The sequence below is a fragment of the Urocitellus parryii genome, chromosome 3, assembly GCF_045843805.1.
Source record: "Urocitellus parryii isolate mUroPar1 chromosome 3, mUroPar1.hap1, whole genome shotgun sequence".
NCBI classification, from domain to species: domain Eukaryota; kingdom Metazoa; phylum Chordata; class Mammalia; order Rodentia; family Sciuridae; genus Urocitellus; species Urocitellus parryii.
Genome location: NC_135533.1, coordinates 100,037,516 through 100,063,514, shown reverse-complemented (window position 1 = coordinate 100,063,514; position 25,999 = coordinate 100,037,516). Strand labels below are relative to the sequence as shown.

The 25,999-nt window shown below is 41.2% G+C and overlaps 1 protein-coding gene across 1 annotated transcript in view; it reads right to left on the bottom strand.

The window, feature by feature from the left end:
- Positions 1-25,764, bottom strand: part of Blvra (biliverdin reductase A) — a 38,887-nt gene extending 13,123 nt beyond the window's left edge. The window contains exons 1-4 of the mRNA XM_026410660.2: positions 25,714-25,764; positions 15,644-15,676; positions 4,399-4,520; positions 996-1,115 (exon numbers count right to left, since the gene is read on the bottom strand). Coding sequence (XP_026266445.2) covers positions 996-1,115; positions 4,399-4,520; positions 15,644-15,655 — 254 coding nt within the window. The 5' untranslated portion in view covers positions 15,656-15,676; positions 25,714-25,764. The remainder of the gene's footprint in view (positions 1-995; positions 1,116-4,398; positions 4,521-15,643; positions 15,677-25,713) is intronic.
- Positions 25,765-25,999: the final 235 nt, after the last annotated feature.

Below are 25,999 nucleotides of genomic sequence, written 5' to 3'. Positions count from 1 at the left end.
CATTTAATTTCTCTCCTTCCCTACAAACAATGCATTTCCCCTATTCAATGACACTACTATCTCCTTACTCATTTGTCTCATAGCAAAAACATTTCATGGTAAAGGAACTTAGGAGATATTTCACAACACTGAAAATGCAAAGGAAAAAATGTTGAAAGTTGGCTGGGTGTGGTGGCACATGCTTGTACTCCCAGTGATTTAGGAAGTTGAGGCAGGAGGATTGCAAGTTCAAGGCCAGCCTCAGCAAGTGAGGCCCTGTCTAAAACTAAAATAAAAAGGCCTGGGGGGCTGGGGTAGTACCTCAGTTGTAGAGCTCTTGCCTAGCAAATGAGAGGCACTGGGTTCAATCCCCAGCACCACATAAAAATAAATAAAAAATAAAGGTACTGTGTCTACAACTAAAAAGAATACTAGGGGAAAAAAAAGGCTTGGGGCTGTAGCTCAGTGATAAAGCAACCCTGGGTTCAATCCCCTGTACCAAAATAAATAAATAAATAAATAAATAAAAGTTGAAAGCTGATCTGAACTTAGAAAGGAGTATAACAATTTACCAAGGATGTTGGCTCTGTATCCTAACCTGTGTAATAAGGAGGCAAGCTCTGTTCAAACTACTTTCAATGGGGTTTCTCACAAAGAAATAAACACTTGAATTCTTAATGTTTCAAATTATATGTACTATGTTAATATTAGTTTTACTATTTTTTCATTTCTTATACATTTATAACTGAAAACAAGAATTTTTTTTTAACATTTTTCACAATTATTTTTAAAGATCACAGAACAATTTCCCCCATTGATTATTAAGACTCATGTGCAGGGCTTTATTTTTTCCACATTTTTAATGTAAAGCAAAGACTACCTGCATTAAAAAAAAAACCTACCTGAAGCTGGGGTGTGGCTCAGTGGTAGAGCACTTGCTAGCACATAAGAGGTTCTGGGTTCAAGCCTCGGCACTGCAAACAAGCAAACAATAACAATAACAACCAAACCCCTACCTGATGTAGTCCTCATGACTGGTGTTTTCGCTGCAGATGTAGGCAACCTCCACTTCTTGGCTGGAAAGAGCATCTTCCAAAGATATCTGCTGCACTTCATCAATGCTCCCAAGGTCCCGTCTATTTCAGAACAATCAAGAAATAGAACTCAAAAGTAGGCAGGATGTCAGCTTAAAATAAATGAGTGCCATCCTTCTTTCCTCTTCTCAACAAAGTCCCAGCGATTGGCTTTTGGAAAAGAAGAAGCTAATCTCCATCCCTCCCATTTCCGTTGTGGAGCCTCAGGGTTGAAGTCAGGGGACTTGGCACAGAGTGCCAATACTACTAGTAACAGTGTGCAAGACCTGGAAAAGTCTGAATTACTTTTCTGAAGTTTAAAGGAGGAGAGAAATCCCTGAAAGGTTGCTGTCACAGAGCAATATGGGGCAGCCAGCAGGAAGCTCCAACCAATAGCCACTGCAGCAGACAGAGAGAATTCAGGCAAATTCCACTCCCAAGGGATAGTCTGCTAGATTTCTCCCACAGGGTCACCCAACCTACACTGCTCCATCTGATCAGTATTTATTGTTTGTCTACTGTGTGCTGGGCACTGTAGGAGAGATCATGGAAAATAAAGCAAAATTCTCATCTTCCAATTAGCTAATAATTCTAGTAGAGGGAAGAAAACAAACACACATACACACTTACCACCACCATCACCACCACTACCACCACTAACATGAGAAATGCGCTCGGGAGCAGGGGTGGTAAACTCAGGGAAGGCAAGGAACACTGCTAATTTAGGGTTTCAGAACAGGCTTTCTGGATAGGCAGTAGAGCTTAGCAAGTAGGTGATAGGGAGCAGTAAGTAGGTGATGGGGAGCAGTAAGTAGGTGATGGGTAACAGCAGGGGTACAGTATAGCACAAGTGTGAGCTAGCCATCTTCCTACATGACTCAGATAGTTGAGGAGTTTCCACTCTCTCCCTCATAACAACCAAGTGGTAAGGAATTAAGGGGAAAGGAGAATTTCCATTTCAGTCTTGAGCCCAAGTTCAAATCCCAGCTTCAGGTAGGAGTGTAGTAGAGTGTGCTATAACTTTGATCTCCCCACTGTGTGCAGCTCCCTTGGACTCTGAGAGGAAAAGCTTGGTTAAGAGCAGATTCCAGAACTTCTAGGGCTCCCTTGTGTCTTAAAGCCCACTCTAAATGCTTAGTATAGTTTTTAAAAAATTTATATATAACAGTGGAATGCATTACATTTCTTATTACACATATAGAGCACAATATTTCATATCTCTGGTTGGATACAAAGTATATTCACACCAATTCGTGTCTTCATACCTGTTCTTTGAATAATAATGATCATCACATTCCACCATCATTTCTAACCCCATGCCCCCTCCCTTCCCCTCCAACCCCTTTGCCCTATCTAGAATTCCTTTATTCCTCCCATGTTCCCTCTCCCTACCCCGTTACAAATCAGCCTCCTTATATTAAAGAAAACATTTGGTATTTGTTTTTTTGGGATTGGCTAACTTCACTTAGCATTATCTTCTCTAACTCCATTCATTTACCTGCAAATGTCATGATTTTATTCTCTTTTATTGATGAATAATATTTCATTGTGTATATATGCCATATTTTTTATCCATTCATCTACTGAAGGGCATCTAGGTTGGTTCCACAGTTTAGCTATTGTGAATTGTGCTGCTATAAACATTGATGTGGGTGTGTCCCTGTAGTATGCTGTTTTTAAGTCCTTTGGGTATAGACCGAGGAAAGGGATAGCTAGGCAAATAGTGATTCCATTCCCAATTTTCCAAGAAATCTCCATACTGCTTTCCATATTGGTTGCACCAATTTGCAGTCCCACTGGCAGGGTATGAGTGTATCCTTTTACCCCACATCCTCGGAGACTCTGCGTCTAATAAAAGAAAAAGTAGGCCCTAATCTCCATCATGTGGGATTAGGCCCCAACTTCCTTAATAAGACTTCTTTGGCACAATAATTAAAATCAAGAATCAATAAATGGGGTGGACTCAAACTAAAAAGTTTCTTCTCAGCAAAAGAAACAATCCATGAGATGAATAGAGAGCCTACATCTTGGGAGCAAATCTTTACCTCTCACACATCAGATAGAGCACTAATCTCTAGGGTATATAAAGAACTCAAAAAGCTAAGCACCAGGGCTGGGATTGTGGCTTAGTGGTAGAGTGCTTGTCTAGCATGTGCGAGGCACGAAAATGGGTTCGATTCTAGAACCTCATACCAATAAATAAATAAAATTTAAAACTTCATCAACAACTAATAAAATATATATATAAAGCTAAGCACCAAAAACCAAATAATCCAATCAATAAATGGGCCAAGGACCTGAACAGACACTTCTCAGAAGATCATATACAATCAATTAACAAATATATGAAAAAATGTTCATCATCGCTAGCAATTAGAGAAATGCAAATCAAAACCACTCTAAAACTTCATCTCACTCCAGTCAGAATGGCAGCTATTTTAATATAGTTTTAAGACAGGCAGACTGGAAGAAAATGATCCCATGAATTAAAATGAGAAAATCTCTGCATGGACCACCACAATAATTACTTATGCTTCTAAAGCACTAGAAATAGAGATTTGCATAAATTGTTGCCATGTCTCCTTGCTTAGCCCAGTGTCTGGATCTAATTTAAAATTGTATTGATAAATGATGTTACACAGGATTATCTTGCTGAGTAGTATGTGTGTAGGGGGAAGATTTGAGAAGAAACTTCCCTGACCCACACTCAAAAGGTGGTAAGATGTTAAGTATGCTTTCCATTGTGTTACAGGAAATAAATGAATCCTTAAGAAAAGTGGGCCTCCAAATTATCAATGGGAAAAGAACACACAGTGTTTAGAAGATGGGCTTTGGAATCAAACAGACTTGCATTCAAATCTAGCTCTTAAGATTTTCTAGCTGTGATCTCAGGCAAATTACTCAGACTTTCTGGGACTCAGTTTCCTTATCTGTAAACTGAGATTGAATTGTACTTAGAATAAAATAATGTAAGAAAAGCTCAGGGCCACCATCTGATGACTGATGGAATGATCAATTAGCATACACCTAAAGCCTTTTTGGGACAAACCTACCGTGTGTTCACTGTGTCCCTTGAGTAATGGAGACCTGTGCTCATATTCTCTGTCTTTGCAGTCCTCATGAGGCACCTACTCACTGCATGTCCCAACTGCAAACCCAGCACTCTTCGGTTCTCTACCCACCCAAACTCTAGACCCTGTGGAGCTGACATGGTTCTCTTGGTTGGGGGTGGGGGCTGGCTCTCTCTTTCCTTCTTTTCCTTCTGGGAAATCTGCAGCACATGCTGTGGCCTCATCTCTCACTGTGCTTTCTACAAATTATGAGGCACAAAGCAAGCGTGAGTCACCTGGACACGAAACCGATCAAGTTCAGAAACGCTGAGGAAGGATGTGGATTCCGCAAGTCCCTCATCCTGACAGAGCCAGCTCTGCCAACACCAACCACCACCACGCCAAATTTCTTCTCGGGCTGAAACACAAGGGATCGAGGTAGAGTTTGAAGACATTCCAGGCATCTATCAGAGAACAGCAAAATAAAGGACCAGTCAGGGTCCTGACAAGCAAGTAAAGCTGCCAACCCCGGAAACCTAAGAAGCCACAACTCTCAGGGTGGGATAAGACACTCCTGGAAATGTGGGTTCAGTGATAAGTCAGCTCCACCCAAAACAAACATTTTTTTCTGAGGTGGCTTCAACTATGTGTTGAAAACTTTGTGAACACCCAACAGAAAGGCTTCCATTTGGCTCTGCCTTCTTACTGCCACCTCTTCAATGAGGAGGCAGTTTTCCACTTTAAGTCACTAAGTCTCTGTCCTCCCTGAATATGAGAACCTGATTATCTGGAAGTCATTCAGAGGCTATAGATGCTTAGTAAGACACTGGGAGATGGGGGCAAAAGGGCAAGACGTGACTTGTCACCTGACTTAGATTCAGGTCCCACAGGGTTTAACCCCTCATTGTCCCCTGAGTTCCAACCAACTCTACTGTAGATTTTTAAGACCTACTTTAAGATCTCTTAGGTATACTGCTGGAAGCTGTATGTAGATTTATTATTGAAAAGTGTCAAGTCCACTTTTTAATATTATAGAGCAAATTAATATAATACAAACTGATTAAAAACGATCTCTAATAAAAATACACATTCCTTGAACCCAGTTCTTGAATGTCTGAGCGTGGACACATGGATGTCACTTCAGACGGGCCCCTTTCCTCACCTTTGAGATCCACATGTCACCACTCTCCACTCATTCTTCTCCTCTTCCTGGTGCCTACTGCTTTAGTCTTAGTTCAAGAGTCCTTCCGAATGTCTGGAGTTTTTCTAGATGTTGTCCTATTGTTTTTTATTTAATTCCATTGTGGTCAGAGACCATTCTTTAAATGATTTGAGTCCTTTTAAATTTACTGAGATATTTTTTAGGACCCAGGAGATGGTCTATCTTGGTGCTGGAGTGTGGCTCTAGAATGTCTCTCAAAGGGCCATGTGTTAAACTCTTAGTTCCCAGTTTGGTCTTCACTACCGGGAGGTGCTGAAAACTGTAAGTGACGGGGCCTAGCGGGAGCTCTTCCCTGGGGGTGGTCCCTTAAGGGACCCTTGTCTCTTCCTCTCTCTCTCTTCACATCCTGGCTGGGAAGTGAAGAGCTCTGCTCTGCCCTGTGCTCCCTGCCGTGGGATGTGGCCTTGACACAGACCCAGAGGCAACAGGGCCAACTGATCATGGACTGAAGCTCCAATACTGCGAACCCAAATAACCCTTTTCTCTTTGTTGTAGTTTGAATCTGGAACGTGCCGCAAAGGCTTATATGTTGAAGAATTGGTCCCCAGCTGGTGACATTATTGAGAAGTGGTGGAAACTTTAGGAAGTGGGGCCTGGTTGGAGAAAGGAGGTCACTGAAGGTATACCTTTGAAGGGTATAGCTTGTCCCTGGCCCATTGCTTTCCCTTTTTTTCTTTCTGATTCCTGGCCACCATGAGGTAAGGATCTTTGCTCTGCCACATGCTCCCCACTGGAATGTTCTGCCTTGCCACAGGCTCAGAAACAATGGAGCCAAGTGAACATGGATCGAACTCTCTGAAACCATGAGCTAAAATAATCCTTTCCTCCTTTGTTTTTCTAAGGTACTGTGTCACAGTGATGGAGAGCTGACTAACTCTATGAGCTGATTTATTTATTCTGGATATGTTATAGTAATGGAAAGCTTAACTAACATTCTTGGTAATGTTTAGGGCACACTTGAAAAGAACATTCTTTTTCTGCTAATGTTTGGAGGAGTGCTCTATAAGCCTGTTGGATCAAGCTGGCTAACTGCATTGTTCAGGTCTTCTATATTCCTGATTCTCTACTTGTTCTATCAATTATTGAGGGGCAGCAAAACCTATGAACATAATTGTCTTGTAGATCTGGGTAGTTATTCTTTCAGTTCTATCAGTTTTGACCCACATATTTTGAAGCTCTATTATTAGATATTTATTTGTTTAGGATGGTTGCTATATCTCTTGATTAATTGACTCTATCATTCTATAATGACTATTTTCATTCTTGATAATTTTTATATTATTATATCCTGATAATTTTTTGTCTGATATTAACAATCATTCCCAATTTTCATTGAATAGTATTAACATGGTACATTTCCCCCATCCTTTTACTTTTAAAATGTGTTTTTACATCTAAAGTGGGTTTATTATAGGTAGCATATATTCAGGTCTTGCATTTTAATTCACTATAACAATCTCCACCTTTTAGCTAAGGTGTTTTGACAATTAAATTTGGATCATTGATATGGTTGGGTTTCAATCTAAATCCAATCCAAATCTTGCTAATTTGTCAAATTGCCAATCTGTTCTTTCCTCCCCCTTCTTCTGCCCTTTTTTAGATTAACAGAGTACTTCTTATGATTCTATTATATCTCATTTTTTGGTTACTTACAAAAAAAGAACTGTAATTTTTTAAGAGGCCACTTAAAGGATTTTTTATTGTATATACTTTACTCTTTACTTATCACAGTCTTCCTTAAAGTAATATTACAACACAACATATGTAAGAACCTTGCAATAGTATTCTTGGATTTCCTCTTTCATGAACTTTGTATTGTTATTACACAATTAACTTTGACATTTGTTATAAACCCCACAAGATACCAGACAGGGTTTTATCTGGAAAAGAGAAAAGATTTTATATGTAGTCATGTGTCACTAATAATAGGGATCTGCTGAGCAATGCACTGTTGGGTGATTTCATCTAGGTGTGCACCTAATCACACCTAGATGGTATTGCCTATCGCACACCTAGGCTCTATGACATAGGCACCATCATATATGCAGCCCATGGTGAAACTGAATGCCATTATGCAGTACATGAATGTATTCCAAGCTAAAGATTAAAGGCTTACATAACCCTTGCATTTCCTGGGATGTTAAAGCTAGAGAAGCCAACACTATCTTCCTGCCATATGGAAACAAACCAAGTGATTCTCCAGAGCCTACCCAGAAGCAAAGATATCTGGAAGGCACATGTAGTCTCTCTGGGCCTATAGCTTGGGAGGGAATGATTCCTGAGCTTGAGGGCCAGTGGACACTAAGCCACATGCTGGCTTTGGCTCACACACTGACTGGCACTGATCCTGGCTATGAGTAATAGTGTCTCTGTTTTCAGTTTTCCATGTCTTCCGGGAAGGCTTCCACCTGGTCAACTTCACATATAAAAAGGGGACTCTGGGAAACATAAGTCCAGGCTTGTCTTCTGTCATAATACCCAAATGACAATAGGCAATTTAACCCAGTAAATCCCTTTTGAGTTCAGTCTCGTTGTTTTTTGACAGTTTCATTACCAAAAAAGCAGTGAGACAGTCTCAGAGAAACATGTCAGCCAAAATACATTTCCCTGATTAAACATTGATTTCCTTTTTAACAAAGAAAAGGAGACAAGCAATTCTCTTTATAGGTTAAATATTTAAGGCATTCCTAAGATTAACTACTGAATTACCATATTCCAGGATAATGAGTTTCTGTTAGCTAAAAAAAAAAAAAAAAAAAAAAAAAACAACTACAAGGTTAATAAACAGTTCCATTATCTATGAGTAAGCTAAACTGCTTTCTTCATCTTATTAACTAACTTGTACACAGAACCTGGCTTGTATAGTGTGCCAGATTGCACTATGAACTGCTTCTGGGTTTGGTTTAGGTATTGTTCTCCAAGATAAGATATGGGAACAAGATGTGGAAAATACTGATTTCTTAACAGTTGAGTTCTTCTTAAGGAAAGAACTTTATTTTTGAGGAAAGTCACTGCCAGAGCCTCTTCATCTTATGTAAGTCCTCTTCAAAGCAAAGGAAACTGCGAATCAAAGACATGGGAAGGACTGGAGGTGTAGCTCTATAGCAGTCACTAAAACTTTGGGGCTAGAAACCAGAGGCAAAGAAAAGGGGAGGAGAGACAAGTGTCAGGAGGGGAAATGCACACAAGTTGTGAGGAGGCTAAAGTTTGCAGAGAAAGGAACCAGTAAAAATGCCCCACAGAGGAGAGAGCAATGGACTTCCAGAGAGCAGAATGTCTAAAATTCCATTTGCAGTTGTCTTCTGCTGTCTTAATCATCTTGTAAAACACCACTATGGAGGTGGTATTTTAAGAAATAAAGAAACAGGGGTAGTTTTGAGATAGGGACACATCTAAGGGTCAGTAAAGTGACTAAAAAAACAAATGAATTCAGGATCAAATCATATTCACAGAGTGAACTTGCTCCCTTATCCTAGGACAGAGAGACTGGTGTTTGGCACTTTCAGACCTGAAAATAGAATTCACAGAAAAGTCAGGATTCAGAGAGTGCATTCTGCCAACTTAGAAAGATTTTTGAGGTGAAAAGTTTAGAAGAAAATAAAAAATCACTGTAGAAGAAATTTTAAGGTGTGAGACATGAAGACCAGTACCATACCACTATTCTGGGAAGGGGAAAGACAATTTGAAACAAGGAAAAAAAAAAAAGCTAGTAGTTTTTCATCCATTGTTTTCAAAGATGAAAAAGCATCTGGTTGGGCGAGGGGAAACAAGCACAGTCACAGGTTGCAGAAGGGAGAGTGCTACGCTTCGGATCTGAAACATCATCCAAATGCCCATGTGCTAAAGGTGTGGTCCAGCCTCTGGTGCTATTAGCAAGAGGTGGAACTTTTAAAAGGTGGTACCTGGTTGAAGGAAGCTAGGGCCCTGGGGAAATACCCTTGAAGTGATTATTGGGCCCTCTGCCCCTTTGGGTCTCTCTGATTCCTGGCCACCATGAGATGAATAGGCTTCCTCTGCCACATGTTCCTGCAATGGTGTACTATGCTGCCATAGGCCCCAAACAATAAGGCCAAGCAAACATGGACCGAAACTTCTAAAACTGTGAGCCAGAATAAACCTTTTCCTTTAATTAGCTTGATTTTTTTCAGGTATTTAGTCATAGCAACTAAAACTAGCAGAGAGAGATAAACCAACAACCGAATTTATAGAGACCAACTTGGGAAAATTCATCACAGCCTAAAATGCAAATACCATTCACTCTGGTAAGTCCATCTGTGAGAGTGTAGCCTATAGAACTTATTGCAGTCTTGCTTATAACAAGCAAATGATCAAAACAACTTATCTGTCATTACAGGAGGCTGGTTGCATAAGTTATGGTATACCTGTAAAATGAAATATCACACAGCTATAAAAAAGAAAATGAAAGTTCTTTAAGCATGGAAAAGGATTGCTCTCAGCTGCCTAATACACCAAAGAATAAAGAGCTTGCTTGATATGCTGCAGCAGCTAGGAAGACTTGATTTTTTTAATCCAGTTCCACCCTTAACTATCTGTGTGGCCTTTAATCTGCAGAGACTCAGGTTCTTCCCCTACTATCTCTCTCTTCTTATAATGTTTATTTGGGAGATAAACATCTGGTTGGGCTCAAGAATCATGGGATCACTCTAGCCAATGGTTACATACGCCTTTAAGCTCAGCTAAGACCCACATCTGTTAATGCTCCAGCAAGCAACTGGTAGGTAAGGACTGTTAAGGAATTATAAGCCCTTCAGAGCATCTGTTCATGGAGCTGTAAAAATCATGTTTAGATTTTCTACCATGTGTAATGCTAAACAGAGATTCTCTATTTTGAACTTAATACCATACAGAGTGTTTTTGAAAAAAAATAACAAGAACTGCCCACCAAGATTTATTGCCAGGTATAAAAGCGAAGAATAGTTTTGTACTATAATTGTTGTTTTTTAAAAAGGGGAGAAGTTAAAGGAAAAAAAATGTGTGTTGTATTTGTTTAGAATCTCTCTTAAAGGATAGTCAAGAAACCAGTAACACTGCAAGTGGTGACACGTTCTCACTGGGAGCATAAGACCCAGGGCACCTGGGCAGTGGGTAGGCGGGATGAGGATTTCTCATAGTTTTTTTTTTATCCTCTAAAATTTTGAAGTATGTGATTATATTGTTTACCAAAAATATAAGCAACCACTTAAAATAAATACAAACACCAAAGGTATGTTCTCTGCAGCTGGCAGCACCTTCGGCTCACTCTCCTCTGTCTTCCTGAAGCTCCCTCAATAGTGCTTGATGTCCTCTGCTGTCCCAGCTCTGGGGCTCTCTGCCCTGGACCAGGGACCCCAGATCACCTTCCTCACACCTGTGGGCTACAACTGTTGCCTCCTCTCATCCCTCCTGGCTCCACCACAATCTGAGTTTCACTCTCACACCTCTGTTTCACCAGGACATGATCCACACACAGGTCATCTAAAACCTTCTCGCTGCTGCATTCAAGAGCTTCTCAGCCACACTCTCCTGAACCTCACACACATTGGTCCTTTTTGAAACTTACTCCTTCTTCATCTTCTGTTTCACAGTACTGGAGTTTTCGTTTATACTTCACCACTTTCCTTCTTCATCCTGCCCCCTAGGTACACATATCTTTCAAAGCTCAAGCCTCATTCATCTCTCCTTTTCTTTCCTCCATATTCCCAGAGTAAGGGCTCCCTCATTTTTAAAGCCCCTGAGCATCTCTATGATGAAAGACTCCAACACCTTGAGCTGTAGGCCAACCTCCTCTACAAGCTCCAGTTCTCTTCCTGGCTGTCTCATCCTGACCTGGCCTCTCCCTGCTCTGATGAACTCCCATCACCCAGCCCCTCTGACTGCCTGTCCTCTGAACTTGTGTGCAAAGGCCAGAGGCCCCATGATCCTATCAGGCACCCGGCCTGAAATGTTTGTGATTCCTGCCACAGACAGGAATCTGAGCTCACAGGGTGGACTGGGGTTGAGGATCTTCCTGTCCTTGCCCCCTCCAGCCAGCCTCTGAATCACAGCAAGTCTTCCCTGGAAATTCTGCTGTATGATTTCTTTCCTCTACATTTTCACTGACCACCCAACCTCTGGACTGCGTTATAAAATTACTCCACAGCTTCTGAATCATCCTGTTGTTTAGTCAACTAACATTCAATGATGATATATGACAATACTAAGATGAATCAGGCACGAAGACAGGTATATTTGAAGTCAAGAGAACAGAAAGAAATTTGAGAAGAGATAAAGGGCAATGGGAGTTCATGAGATGGAGGTGTCCCTCCCAGAGAGTGGGCTTCAAGAAAATTTTTCATGCAGCAGAAATGACATGAGAACTGGATAGACAGGATTAGCCGAATCTAGACATGAATAAAGGTATTCATAGAGTCATATCAGGACTTAACTGCCGTCCTGCCTCTTAATACCCTGTTTCTTAGACCAATTTACACGATGCCCATTTTCCTCAATCATAAAACATAGGTAATAATATATTTTGCTCAAAAGCTTTCTGTTAGGCTTAAATGGATGTGTAATGTTGTATCTCGGAATACAATATGGAGTGGGAAAATAAGAAAGGAGGATGAGATATAAACTGTAACAATATACAATGATAAATTAAAGGTATATCACACAATGGTTGCCATGGGTTTTGAAGAGGGGGAGTTGTGACCACAAAGCGGCAACAGAAAGGAAACTCTGGAGTGAGTTTCTGTGCTCTGACTGTAATGGTTACACAAATTTAAGCATGAATTTTAACTGATGGACCAGTGTGACCCCAAAAAAGGTCAGTTTTACCATATGTAAATTTATAAGGTATTTACACAAAAACAAAAATGTTTTCATGAGCATACACAAACACAAAGCTGTCTTTGGCAGGGTGAAAACTGGGATGGATTAAAAACAATGCAGTGAGGGCCTCACACAGATTAGTAAAGACAATGTGCCATGTACAGGGGAGGAGGACTGTCCTTTGTGTCTGGGACAGGAGAGAGAAAGACCCACAGGAGGGTAAGTAAGTGAGGAAGTGATGATGAGGCAGAAAAAAAGAGACAGTTTTGAAAAATGTTATCAGCAAGTCCCATGACTTTTTTTTTTTTTTTTAAACCATTATAGCCATCAAGCCAAGTTTGGCACAGTGTGCTGTGACATAAATTTGGGGACTGACTTAATTAAGGAAAGAATTTACAGCATTTGGAAACTGGCTGTTGGAGTGCAGTCCCCGAAGGGACCCCACAAGGAGAAGTAGATTTGGGACGGAAGAAAGGCAGCAAGCCCAGCTTGGGCTAAAACAAGTTTGGGGTCCCTGTGGAACTTATAAATCAAGATGAGTAACTGGCTGCTGGCTGTGTAGATCTGGAGTTGAGGCAAAAGACCTGCTTGAACAGATCCACTTGGACTTTCCTAACCATACAACTGAAAAGGAAAGCTGTGGGAACTGATGAGTATCTCCCCACCCCTGGGGCCACAGGTAGGGTGAGAAGTACTCTGGGAATCACAGACTCTTAAAGGGTATGCAAAAGAGGAGCCTAGGAAAGAGTGTGAGAATAAGTAACCAGAGTTACAGGCAGAAACTCTGGGGTATCAAGGGGACATCTGAAGAAGAATGTGGTCAATAGTTGCACTAGGTAGCTTTCTGGCACTATAACAAATACCTGAGATAATCATCTTCTAAAGAGAAAACGTGTATTTGGCTCATGATTTGGGGGTCTCTCTAGTCTATGATCAGTTGGCCTCATTGCTTTGGGTCTGTGGCAAGGCAGCATCATGGAAGGAGTAAGTAGTGAAGCAAAACCACCCACCTCATGGCTAGGAAGCAAAAGAGAGAAAGAGACGAGGGTCTCACTCTCCTGTCTAAGGGCATGCCCCCAGTGACCTGAAGACCTCCTACTATACCCCATCTACCAATAGTGCCTTGCTGGGGTGCTATTGGGGGACAAAGCTTCCAACACATAGGCCTTTGGAGGACATTTAAGATTGAAACTATAGCACTAATGTCAAATGCTTTCAGAAAAGTTGCCACCAAATTTGGTGATATGGAGCCCATGGGCAACCTTACTTACCCTCAGACCCAGAGAACAAAGTTAGACTATAGAAGGATTGTATATAAAAGGGAAGCAAGAAGTTCCTTTTTACTTAGAGGAGGACCCAAGCCTAGGGATGTTTTTAAAAGTTTTAAGAGGTTTAAAAAAGTTACTAAAGAAGAAAAAGTTGTAATCTAGGACAGAAGAAATGAGTGACAGAACCAATACTAGGCTAGGGTATATGAGCTTAATAATGCAGAATTTTTGCTGTTTCTTCAGAACTTTAAAGACCATGATAATCAGAGTCAGTCCCAGGGAGAACCATAGGAACCTTCAGATAAGGTCAGGGGCATAAGAGTATGGTCAACAGCCCCAGCCAGAGGACGGCTGGTCAGGATAAGGTAGTGGTAGGACTTACTTCTGACTTTTGAGCTCTGCACTAGATATATGTACTTAAATTATTATAAAAGTAAATTTTTATACAACTTAAAGAGATCATCAGTGACCCTGACAAGCCTCATTCAGCATAACAGTAGGAAAAGAAGCCAAACTACAATATAAGATGAGAATGATTCAAGGATGAGAAAATAGGGACATTACCTATGGTGATCTCCTTCAAGAAGCCTGCCTCAAAGGGAAGAAAAGCAGAGTGACAGATGTTTGTTTTGCTTTGAAGACAGCAAAAACTAAAGCATTTTGAATTACGGATGAGAAAGACCTAGTAGAGGAGAGGTGAACAATGCAACAAGATACAGGAAATGATTAGGAGGCAGTGGAAGGTCTGCAGTCTCAGAGTAACGGAGAAGGGTGTGCCTTTGTCAGAAATGTCGTAGATGCTGATGGAGGCTACTCAACATTCACTTGCTCTTCTTAGACCCTCTGGCCTACGTGAAGCTGCTCTAGGGTAGACCTGTCCAGTCTAAGCCAATCAGTAAAATCCCTAGTCCTCAGATACAGTGATTGTTCCCAGAATGGACATGTGGCCTGATGCTGGCCAACAAGACCTAAGGAGGCATTTGGTGGGGATAACAACTTAAAAAAAAAAAAAAAAGTGGTTCCCTCTTTTCTGAAAGAGCTGCAGGAAGCCACTTCTTTCTTTTGCTGAAAGGGAATGAGAACGTGTGTAGCCCCAATTGCAGCTGGCAGCCATCCGATAACCACAAGGGGGAAATGCCCCTAGGATGAAGACAACACTTGGAGGGAAAGCAGAAAGCTGAAAAGATCCTGTATCCTTCATAATGAGCCACTGGATCAATGGGCCCTAGAGCCTGACCTTCAACTGGACTTCTAGGAAAAGAGCCAATTGGTTGGGGTGTCCAGTATTCACAGCCTCTCTCACTGATAAACATCTTTTCCTCTGTGACTAAAGAACAAGACACTTAGCTGGGATTGTAACTCAGTGGAAGAGCACTTGCCTCGCATGTGTGAGGCACCGGGTTTGATTCTCAGCACGCATATAAATAAATAAAAAAATAGAGGTCCATTGAGAACTAAAAAATATTAAAAGAAAAAAAGAACAAGACACTTGAAGAGGCAGGAATGAAGAGAGATGATGTCACATGGAATGTTTACATTTTTGTTTGTAAAGTAAAAAGTGATCTAAATGCTAAGAATGAGAGGGATCTGTAAGGAGTACAGAGCTTAGGGGGAAAGATGAAAACCAGACCAAATTGCCCAGAGAAATAGATCACCACTCCCTGGAGACAATCTCTGGGCTTGCCTAAGTAGATGAGCAGGACAGGGGGGGGAAAAAAAGTTGGGGGTATCAGTGAAATAGTAGAGATGAACTGCAGGCTAGACTAGGGAGGGAGTGAAAGCAGGAACGAGCAGGAATGAGTAGATGAATAAAACAAAGGGGTAAAGATGCCAGATACCTTCTTGAATCAAAGAACAGGAAATGAGAGCACCAAGAAGACAATGCAAAGACAGGTCCTAGTAAGCAAAATCAAGAGTCCCCAGAATAACATAAAGCAGGACTGTGAGTGCAGCACCCTCTCCACCCCACTGCCACCCTGGCTCCTGAGTACTATTCCAGAATTAGATGTAGTGAAAAATTTAACTCTAACTGAAGGTGGGTGGACATGGATAAGAACTCCAGAGGGGCCTCGTTCTTCCTACATCACCCAGAACCAGGTGCACATCAGTAGGCTGGAGGAGAAATGTTTGCAAGTTTGTGTTTCTGAAAGCTCTGTGGGGAGAAAGGATATCCTGTGGAGGAAAAATAAGGAACATTGCAATAAAAAGCATCTCTTAAAATGGTTTTGGTAAAGGACTCACCTCTGCATTCATCTTGGTCTCTTCCTTCAGTGGCTGTGAAAACAAAAGCAGAGGTTCAGGACCCTAATGGTATCACCCGAACTCCATACTCCTTCATGCTAGCCCACTTCCTCCTCCACTACTTCCTGTCCCACCAGTCCCATCTTCCCCTCCTTGTGCCCACCCACAGGGTATCCAGGTCAGTGTCTTCTGTACTGAGGCTGGCGGTGGCCAACTTCCCTGGGACATCATAACAGCGATGTTTCTTACAGAAGGGCATTTCCAAAAACCAGGTCCCTCTCCTACACTGGAAGAACAGCTGGAAACATGATGCCTCCATGAAAACCATGCATTTCCCAAAGTTGATGCTTGGAGAAGACAGTTTTTTATTTGGCTTTCTTTTATGAATACAAGCAAGGTAATAAAATGTACTTCTTTTTTTTCTGTCCTAGTGAGTTTCCATAGGACTTAAATATATTATGTTAAAGAACAGCTTGGAGGCTACTCTGAACCCTTAGCATTAAGAAGGAACAAGGGAGCAAACAGGTGAGCAGGAATCAGAGGTACGAGGAAAGAAAAGGGACAATAAAGGGAGATAGAAGAGAGAAAGAAAAGAAATAAAAGAGAAAATGTTGGGATGGATTGTGGTTCAGTGGTAGAGCACTTGCCTAGTATGTGTAAAGCCCTGGGTTCGATTCTCAGCATGACAGAAAAGTAAACAAACAAACAAATAAATAAATAAATAAAGTCCATCAACAACTAAAAAAATACAATAATGTGACGGGCTGGGGTTGTAGCTCAGTGGCAGAGTGCTTGCCTAGCACGTGCGAGGCCTTGGGTTCGATCCTCAGCACCACATAAAAATAAATAAATAAAGGTATATATATTGTTTATATATATATAAAACAATGTGACATGGCATAACAGTGGTAGCAAATTTCAATGTATTTCTGGGATTGTTTATTGAAAATGTCTATTTCGGGCTCCACCCCAGGTCTGGCCCAGAAAGCCTGGAGGGGAGGAGAGGCTGACAATCTGCATTTTCATCAGGCATCCAGAAGACCATGTACAGAAAGTCAAAAGTCACTCTTGAATAAACACTAGAATTTTAAGTATAACAGAGACAGATAAAAAATTAACTTCTCATTCATTTTTTTCAGAGCTGCTAGGTTTGCTACTTTATTTTAACTAAGACTTGGCAGGGAAGGGCAGGGCAAGTGGATAACCAGAGGTGATGGAGGAAGGACTAAACATACCTCTCTGGCCCCTCCACCTGGGTGTGATGTCCAGGAGGTCAATGGGGAGAAAAGGGACTTCTATGGCCTGTGAAAAAGGAAGGCTGAGGTAACCCTATCCTTGGCCTAGCCTTGCATGTGATCTTGCTTTGGTTTGGTTTGGTTAAGCACAGGGATGATAATAATCAAATAACAGAGAAATGGGATAGATAGCATCCATAAAACCACACTACCACCTTGTTGGAGTTGGGGATGCAATCAGTGGTGAAGCGCTTGCCTAGCTAGTCCTGGGCTCTGGGTTTGATCTCCAGCACTATAAGAAAAGAAAAAAACAAAACAAAACAACTTTGACTCTGGGAAACTCACCCTAAGACAACCCAGGGAAGGCTTTATGTTGAGAGGAACATGTTTCTAGCCTTCTCCTCCCTTCTCTTTTCCCACTTCTCCTTCCTGCTTTGAGAGTAGGTCTCATGACATGGTCAGCACACATGCTGTCTTTTCTTCTGCAACCTGGTGCCTTTTCCTATCTCCTAGCAAATATTTAACACGGGATCTTGCTAGAAGAAAACCTCAAAAAGCAGAATGTGACAAAACGAGTAGATTTCTTCTCAGATCCCAGGAAGTCAGAGTAAATGTGTTGTCTTCTTATGCATAAAATACCTCAAAATGATGACTAACACACTGAGAGCTGGGGGCATGGGAGGAGCCAGGACTACATGAAGGGTGTATGTGGGACAACAGTCTGTCTGGACCATTGAGGCCCTTGGAGAGCATGCTGTTTGTCCTCCCAACACTCTGCTATGCTTCACTTCAAGAACTTAACAGTTCTACTGGGCATGGGGATGCATGCCTGGAATCCCAGAGACCAGGAAGGCTGAGGCAGGAAGATAGAAAGTTCCAGACCAGCCTCAACAACTTAGTGAGGGCATAAGGACTTAGCAAGACCTTATCTCAGAATAAAAAATAAAAAGGGCTGAGAATGTAGCTCAAAGCAATCCCCAGAACCGGAAAAAAAAAAAAAAAAAAAAAAAAAAAAAAAAAGAACTTTAAGTTCCCTTGAAGCTTCTATGTGAGTGAGGTGTCAGATAAGAAAATACACAAAATATGTAGAGGCTGATAACAGCTGTGTGCCTATTCATGTCAGCTGCTTTATATCTAATCCTCACAGCCTTGGCAAAAAAAAAAAAAAAAGAAAGAAAGAAAAGAAAAAAAAACTAATTCCATTTTACAAAAGAGGTACCTGAAATTCACAGAAAGTAAAAGCACAAGTAATTCCACTGCTTCCCATTTCTGTCTCCAGCCCACAAACCATACTTCAGAGGAAATGACTAAATTACCAGGCATCCTCTGTCCTCCCGAAAACATTAATACCATTTGCTTTCCCTTTTTAATAAGAACTTATAAGTAAAGCTTCTCCTTACTTATGAACTTTTACTGTTCTCCCATAGAACCCGAGGAAAACAAAACAAAAGGAAAAAAAGATAGAGGTTTAGAGAAATGCAGATGCATGAGAAAGAATCCTACCTAGAAATTCTACCACATTTAGGCATCGAGGGGTGCCACCTGAGATGAACTGCACTACTAGGGCATCCTCTCTGGTGCTCAGAGAGCCTTGAGTGACTGGAGACCTGCCAGGGTCACATAACTACAAAGACCAGCCAGATCTTTCCTATGTCCTTTCCTCTCCAGTTTTCAGCTCCCGCTATGATAAGATAACACTTTCAGGACGGACAGCAACCCCAGACCAGGCTCCACCTTTCAACATCAACTGTATTGGGATGTGAAAAGTCCCCAGAGGCCCACGTGTTAATGGTGTGGTCCCAGTCTGTGGTGCTCTGGGGAGGTGATGGGACCTTGAGGAGGTGGGGCCTAATGGTAGAAGTTAGGTCAGTGCAAGGGGATACTGGGACCCTGTCCCTTCTGTTCTCCCTTTGCTTCCCAGCTCTGCCATGTGCTCCCACCAAGATATACTGCTTGCCACAGGCCCAAAAGCAACAGGCCAATCAACCATGGACTGAAACCTCTGAAACTGTGAGCTTTGTAAGTTGCTTATCTCAGGTATTTTGTACAATGGAAAAACTGACTTGAACACAATACTCTACCTGCCCGTTACACACCTCTCTTTCCTTTCTTCCCCAGTGTCCTTCTGAGACCCATTCAAGTTAAACAGAATCCAGGAAAATTTTTATTCTATATTTTAATAGATCCTAAATCATTTAAGACCTAATCCTATAGCAAGAAGTTTTAGGCTTGTATAGGTCTTTTTTAATTTCAATGGTTTAATATTTATATGGTCAAACATGAAAACATTTTAAGTTGTCTGACTTTTAATATTTTTTTTAAGAATGATTTTCCCAAGAGACCATATAAACAACTTCTTTATTTTCCCTTAGATTTTTAACTTTCCTTTTTCAGGGCAACAGGAATGCATTTATTAAAAAGGATAGGAAAGGAGAAACGGGACACTCTCGGTGGAGAGAGGGATGTCCTTTCATAGAGGATAGGAACCTAGCTTTAATTCTTTTTTAAATTTCATCATCATCATCATCATCATCATCATCATCATCTTATTATTTTCAGACAGGGTCTCACAGTTGCTCAGGCTGGCCTCAAATTTAAGATACTCCTGCCTCGACCTCCCTAGTAATTGAATTACAGGCCAGTCCAGTTTGTGTGTTTGTGTGTGTGTGTGCATGCACGCCACTATGGATTGAATCCAGGGCCTTAGGTGAGTGTTCTACTACTAGCTACATCCTCAGACCACATTTTAATTTTTTAAATCAATCTGAATTGTATTTTGACTTTTGGCATGAGACTCTACTCTTACCAAATACTGTTAATTGAATTATTAATTGAATATTTCATTCTTTCTCCCAGTGACTCTATACTTAAATTCTTATTAGTAGTTATTCTTTCTTTCACTGCAACTGCTATGCCATGAGGTATATTCCCATGCCTATAATTCGTATACTAATCCCTAAGACTGTGGCTATACAATGTGTTATACCTGGTCATTCAAGTTCTCTCATTAGTCTTATTCAGTATTCTTATCTCTTTTTGCTTGCTTAGATCTCTGGATGAATTTTACAACATCTCTGTCAAATTAAAAAAAAATCCTTTGGGACAATAACTATAATTACACCAAAACTATATATTACATTAGGGTGAAATAAGCCTTCCCATCCAGAAACATGATATAACTTTATTAATAAGAAAATTGGGGCTGGGATTATGGTTCAGTGGTTAAAGTGCTCGCCTGGCATGCATGAGGCATTGGGTTCGAACCTCAGCACCACATAAATGTAAAGTAAAGATATTGTGTCCACTAAAACTAAAAAAAAAAAATTGAAAAAAAAGAAAATTAATAAAAAGGGAGGAGGAGGAGGCAGAGGAAAAGGAAAAGGAGAAAGAGAAAGAGAAAGGGGGAGGAGGGGAAGGAGCAAGGGAAGGAGGGGGAAGGAGCAAGGGAAGGAGGGGGAAGGGGCAAAGTGGGAGGAGAAGGAAGAAAAGGAGAAGAATAATCTTGAGTTAGTTCCTGAATTATTACATAGTGACACATGACAGCTGAGGCTACACTAGTTCACTTGAAAGTTAAAAGAAAAGCAATGTAAAGCAGGATTCTCCCCCTGCCCCACATTCTGCCATCTTCTGCACCATGTCTGTTAAACAGCCTTAGAGTTTGAGCCTTTATTTGCTCTGACCCCAAAACAAAACACACTCAGGTACAGAAAGTCCAGCTGTATCTCTGGAGAATGAAGAGCCTGCCTGTGACTCATGAGACCAGAATTCTAGGCCTGGCCTAGTCACCCACCAACTGTGCAATCAAGGCTTTGGCATGTGGTCTCCTATTGGAGACCTGTACCTAGAAAAAGGAGAGGGCAGAGGAACTTAGATGAGCTTACATGACCCTATACTCTCTTTCAGTGCTGGCATACTATTTTGTGGTTGTTCTCTTTTGGTTTAATTTTCTTGGGTGTTTAGCTTGGTTAACTGAAGGGTCTTTGCCTCTCTCTGATTCCAAGGGACGGACAGACACAAGTAAACTAGGTCAAGCTCAGAATATCAGAATTATGAAACTGCTGCCATCCAGGCTCCAGGTGGAAAAGAGCTTGGAACTTGTCCTTGGCTTTACCTGCCACTCATCCAAACAAAAGCCACCCCTTCCCCAGTCCTTCCTAGCCGCCACACCCCCCCTTCTATTCCACAATCTCCTATTCTTTCCCCTCACCATTTCAAAAGCTTCTACCTTTAGTAAAAGTGATCTTGATATAATTGGAGGGAAATAAGGTAACATGTGGCAAAGTACTCTTATTAAGGAATAAATTGACATAATAATGAAACAAAGCCAGAGGCCTTAAGCAGTACTGGATGACTATATGTATATTTGCATAAGAAGGGGAGCCAGAGAAGACTCAGAATAGAGGAAGGGGATCAAGAGAGAGAGGGAAGATAGAAGGGGGGTTACAGGGGAAGGACATCTACCAAATTATGCTGTGTCCATATATGAATATAGCACAAAGAATCCTGTCTATATACATATAATTATGATGCAGTAATTGACATAATCATAATAACAATCATAAAAAAGAGATAAAAATAATTTTAAAAAGAGAGTAAAGAAGAATAAGTGATCAAGGTGAGGGAGAAATGGAGAGAAATAGAGGAAGGGGGAATGACACTGATCAGATTATATTGTATCATGTACAGATATGGCAAAATGAATCCCACAACTATGTGTAATTATAATGCACCAATTTAAAAACAGAGAGAGAAGAAGTGGAGTTTGAGAACCTTCATTCTGCAGAGGCACAAAGACCCTGGGGTGTTAAGGCTAGATGATAGTTCTGCTGGCCCCTGTGCTGTCCCGTGCTCTAGGAAGCTGGCTGTCTGCCATCCTTCACCCTTCAGTTTCCAGTTGGGTTTGGCCAATGAAGAAACAGAGGGTGGGGAACAGAAAGAGAAAGACTTGTATCCCACGTGTCTGGCCCCACAGGGGGCTGCTCTGGCAGTGGCTGCATTCTCTCATGGCCACTGCAGCCCTGGAGAAGGCAGCTTCTTTTCTAGTGCTTCAGTTTCCTCCACCCCATCCCAGCTCAGTACCACAGCCCTCCCTGTCCCTTTAGACAAGAGTAGGGAGCATGGTCCACTGAGGGTGGTCTACCCTCTTCCCTGGGTACCTCACCATCATGTGTTGGTTCCCCTAATCCTGCCCATTTTTTTTTTTTTTTGTGAAGAAGAGACCTCTAAAAAGTTCCTTTCATTTTGTGCTTTTTTCCCCGTTAGGATCCTAACTGATACACTTTCCCACCAAAATCTCACAGCAAATTAATAGTACATCCAGGACAAAACAGCTTCCTTAATTTCTGATTTGTCTTTTGATTTCAGACTCTCTCTCACATGTACAAATAAGAATTTGAAACTCTTTAGAGCATGTCAGCAATAATTTAGTGCTTTCCATTTGACCCAGTGGTTCTCACTGACATTTCTGATTGTCAGGCTAGGGGTGGCGGGTGTAAGTGTGCTACTGGCATCTAGTAGTTAGAAGCCACTAAACATTTCCCACCCCCAACACACACACACCCAACAAAGAGTTATCCAGCTGCAAATGTCAGTAATGTCAAGGATGGGTGGCTTATCATGGAGAACTGACTATAGTTGTAATATTTCTCCTCTTTCCCCTGGAAAGACCCTCTCAAGCACTTATAGTCATTGTCCCAAAGCCAGGCCACTGGCAGGAGCTATAATGAAACATCAAGAAGAGGGTGACCTTAGGTGATGCCAGGTGCTTGCCTGAGAATTCAAGGTGAGTGATTCTCACATTCCAAATGAAGGTCTCTTTCATGGAGGAAACTGGATATTTCAAGACCTATCAAGGAAAATATGGGACAAAGACTGGAAATGCACAGATGAAATATTAGTAGTAATTATGTCTTTGAGTGGTATATTTTATTCATTTATTGTATGTGGTGCTGAAGATTGAACCCAGCGCCTCAGATTTGCTAGGCAAGCGCTCTACCACTGAGCCACAACCCCAGCCCCTATGATGTAGTTGCTTAATTGCTTACCTATGTACTTTAAAATTTTCTATAAAGTTTAGTATAATTACTCAAAATTCTGAAAAGAGAAAGGATGCCATATTCACTGACTCTATCTCTTGCAGCCCTAATTCCTTAATTGAATAGAGTTTGGCAGGGCAATATATCAAGGTACCTTGATAATAAAGTCCACAGCAAATTATCATACAGCTAAGTATCAGGAAATGCTCTGCTTCCTTTCAATGTCATTTATATTTGGGTAATGAATGAATGAATGAATTAAGTTGCTAAGCATAGTCTACTTCTAAATGACAAGAACCATATTACATACTAAGTTTACTTTTCCAGACACAAATTTGAGATGTAATTACAAAAAACACTTTAGACCCGCACTGTCCTGTGTGGTAGCCACCAAATAGACACAGATGTCTATTTAAATGTAAATTAATTAAATATAGTACATTTATTTTTTAATATTTAATTTTTAGTTGTAGTTGGACACCATACCTTTATTTTATTTATTTTTATGTGGTGCCGAGGCATTTCTATCATCACAGAAAGTGCTATTGGATAGCACTGGCACACTTTGCTCTTTTTTCCCCATATACTCATTTCCTGTTTTTACATTTTTTTCTCTGCTTCCAATTTCTGGTTATATTTATAGTTATCTGTTACCAACTTTGTTGTAAACTGCCTTGATTCACTTGTGAAATAATTCAGGGTATTAATACTTTTGAAATATCTATGTGTATATAACCCTATTGCTGGGAGGTCACCCTCAATTTTCACCACAAGGCAGAGCCAATAACTCATAATTTGAAGACGTTTTCAGGAATGTAGTTCCTTGTCACAGAAACAATCTTCAGGATTTTTATGCTTGTTGTTTTTTTTGTTTGTTTGTTTTCAGTTTTTTCATAAATGAAAAAGTATACACTGTGCATTAATGAAAAGTTTTCAAACAGACACTATTGTTAAGACCTAATTTGAAGGAACAATAAGACATTTTCTTTGCAGAAAAATGTCTTTTTCAAATTCCAGAATATATGTCCAAAGATGAGCTTTTTTTTTTTTTTTTTTTAAGAATCCTAAATATACTACTATGGTACACACAAATGGCACCACGTGGTATTAGTGATCTATATGATCATGTAAACAGACTCCTGGATATGCCAATGAGAATCAGGAATGAAAGTGCTGCCACAGTTTCTGCACAAGTCCCCTATCAGCCCCCAGTTCTGGTGCAGTGCTGCCTCTAGACAGAAGACCATTACAATTTGAGTATTTTATCAGATTTTACCCTTATTTTATTAAAAAAAAGATTAGGAGTTATAATAAATATAGATGAAAAACTAAATACAATTAAAATAAAGTGATTACTAGATTTGACCCAGCTGGTCATGGTGGTACATACCTGTAATCCTAGCTATTTGGGAGACTGAAGCAGGAGGATGGAAAGTTCAAGGACAGCCTAGGTAATTTATTGAGATCTTGTCTCAGAGAATAAGAGAGGGGAGTGGGAGGGCGGGAGACATGTGGCCAAGTGTGACAAATCTTTGTTAAACAAATGCTAATTGCATGGGCAAGGGAGTAAAAAGAATTTTTTAAAAAAGAAAATAAATAAAGAACATGTATGAAAAACTGGAAAACATTGACAATTACTCCTAAAAGTTCAAGTACAGTTAGAGAACCTTTCATGCCAAACATCTCTTATAATACTTTGACTACCATTTCACATCAGTGTTTTTTTTTTTTTCTGGAATGCATAATGTATGGAAAAGATTTGTATATTATCAATATAATCTTTGGGGAAAAAATGAGTTATATCAATAACCTCTATTTGAGTATTTTCAAAAAAATCTTGGAAATAATGCCACAGAAATTATAGTAATTATGGGGAGGGAGTTCCTTCAGGACTGTATGCTTGCTTTATAGATAATGATGAGCTAATTTGTTGAATCTTTACCACGATGAAAGTCCTGCTATAAGTTACTTAGGTTTACTAAGTCATTTATTCTGCATAGCCATCCAACCAAGCATGATGATTACCCATAATATTTCTGATAAGTAAACTGAGGCACCAAGAGATTACCTTAATATGCCCAAGATCTCACAGTAGTGTATGATGGAAAATTCATATGACATAATGTTAAGTGAAAAAATATCAGGGTCCAGAACAGTATATAAAGGATGCCTCAAAATTTTTAAAAGTAGGATATGAACTCATTAGCAATATTCCTGAGCACTTCATGTCTAGAATGCATTTTGCAGAATATTAATTCATTTACCCCTCACAACAATGCCTATGAAACACACTTCACAGTTTCCAAAGAGGAAAGTGTGGCTAGTAGAGGCTAAGACGCTTTCCGGGAGCGGACACCCTCCTGGCATTTCAGAATCCCAGAGTCCCAAGTCCCCACGCTGGAGGCCCCCAGTAGAACCACTCGCTCAACCCAGCCGCCTAGACCGCAGGGAACACATACACTGCACCGGCCCCGCCTAAGGTCTACCTAAAAACCGAATCCATAACATTTAAAAATGAAACACAGATTTTTTTAAGTGTCTTGTTTATTTGAAAGAGCCCCTCGTAGGCCCGCGGAGACTCTGGGCAGGGCAGGGCAGGGCTAGGTAGGCGGCGCCACTGCATCCCGCTCCAGCAGCCGTGGGCCCAGGCCGGCGATTGGTGCTGGGCCTCCTCTGGTCTTTAAGGCCCTTTAAGCGCCTGCCCGAACGCTTTAGGAAAGTCGTATCGTTCCCCGTTCTCCGCCACGCACCCTGGTTCCCCCACGCGTGCCCGCCTGCTGTCCTCCGGTGCGCATCTTACCTGATGCCAGTGGGCACCGAGCTCGAGCCTCCGCGTAGCCTCCCGGCGCCACCGCCGCTGCAGCCAAGTCTGCGGAGCGGAAGGTTGCCCGGCTCCGATTGGCTGCCCCGCCGGGCGGGGGGCGGGAGCGCCCCGGGAGGAGGTAAAGGGAGGGGTCTCCGCCGGGCTTGTTCCTCTGGCTGTGCTGGATCAGCTGCTGAGCTGTCTCCGTGCCCTGGCCTGCTCCCTGCATCAACTTGGGCGACGAGAGATTAGGGTCGCCTGACCCCTAACGGTGTGTCTTACC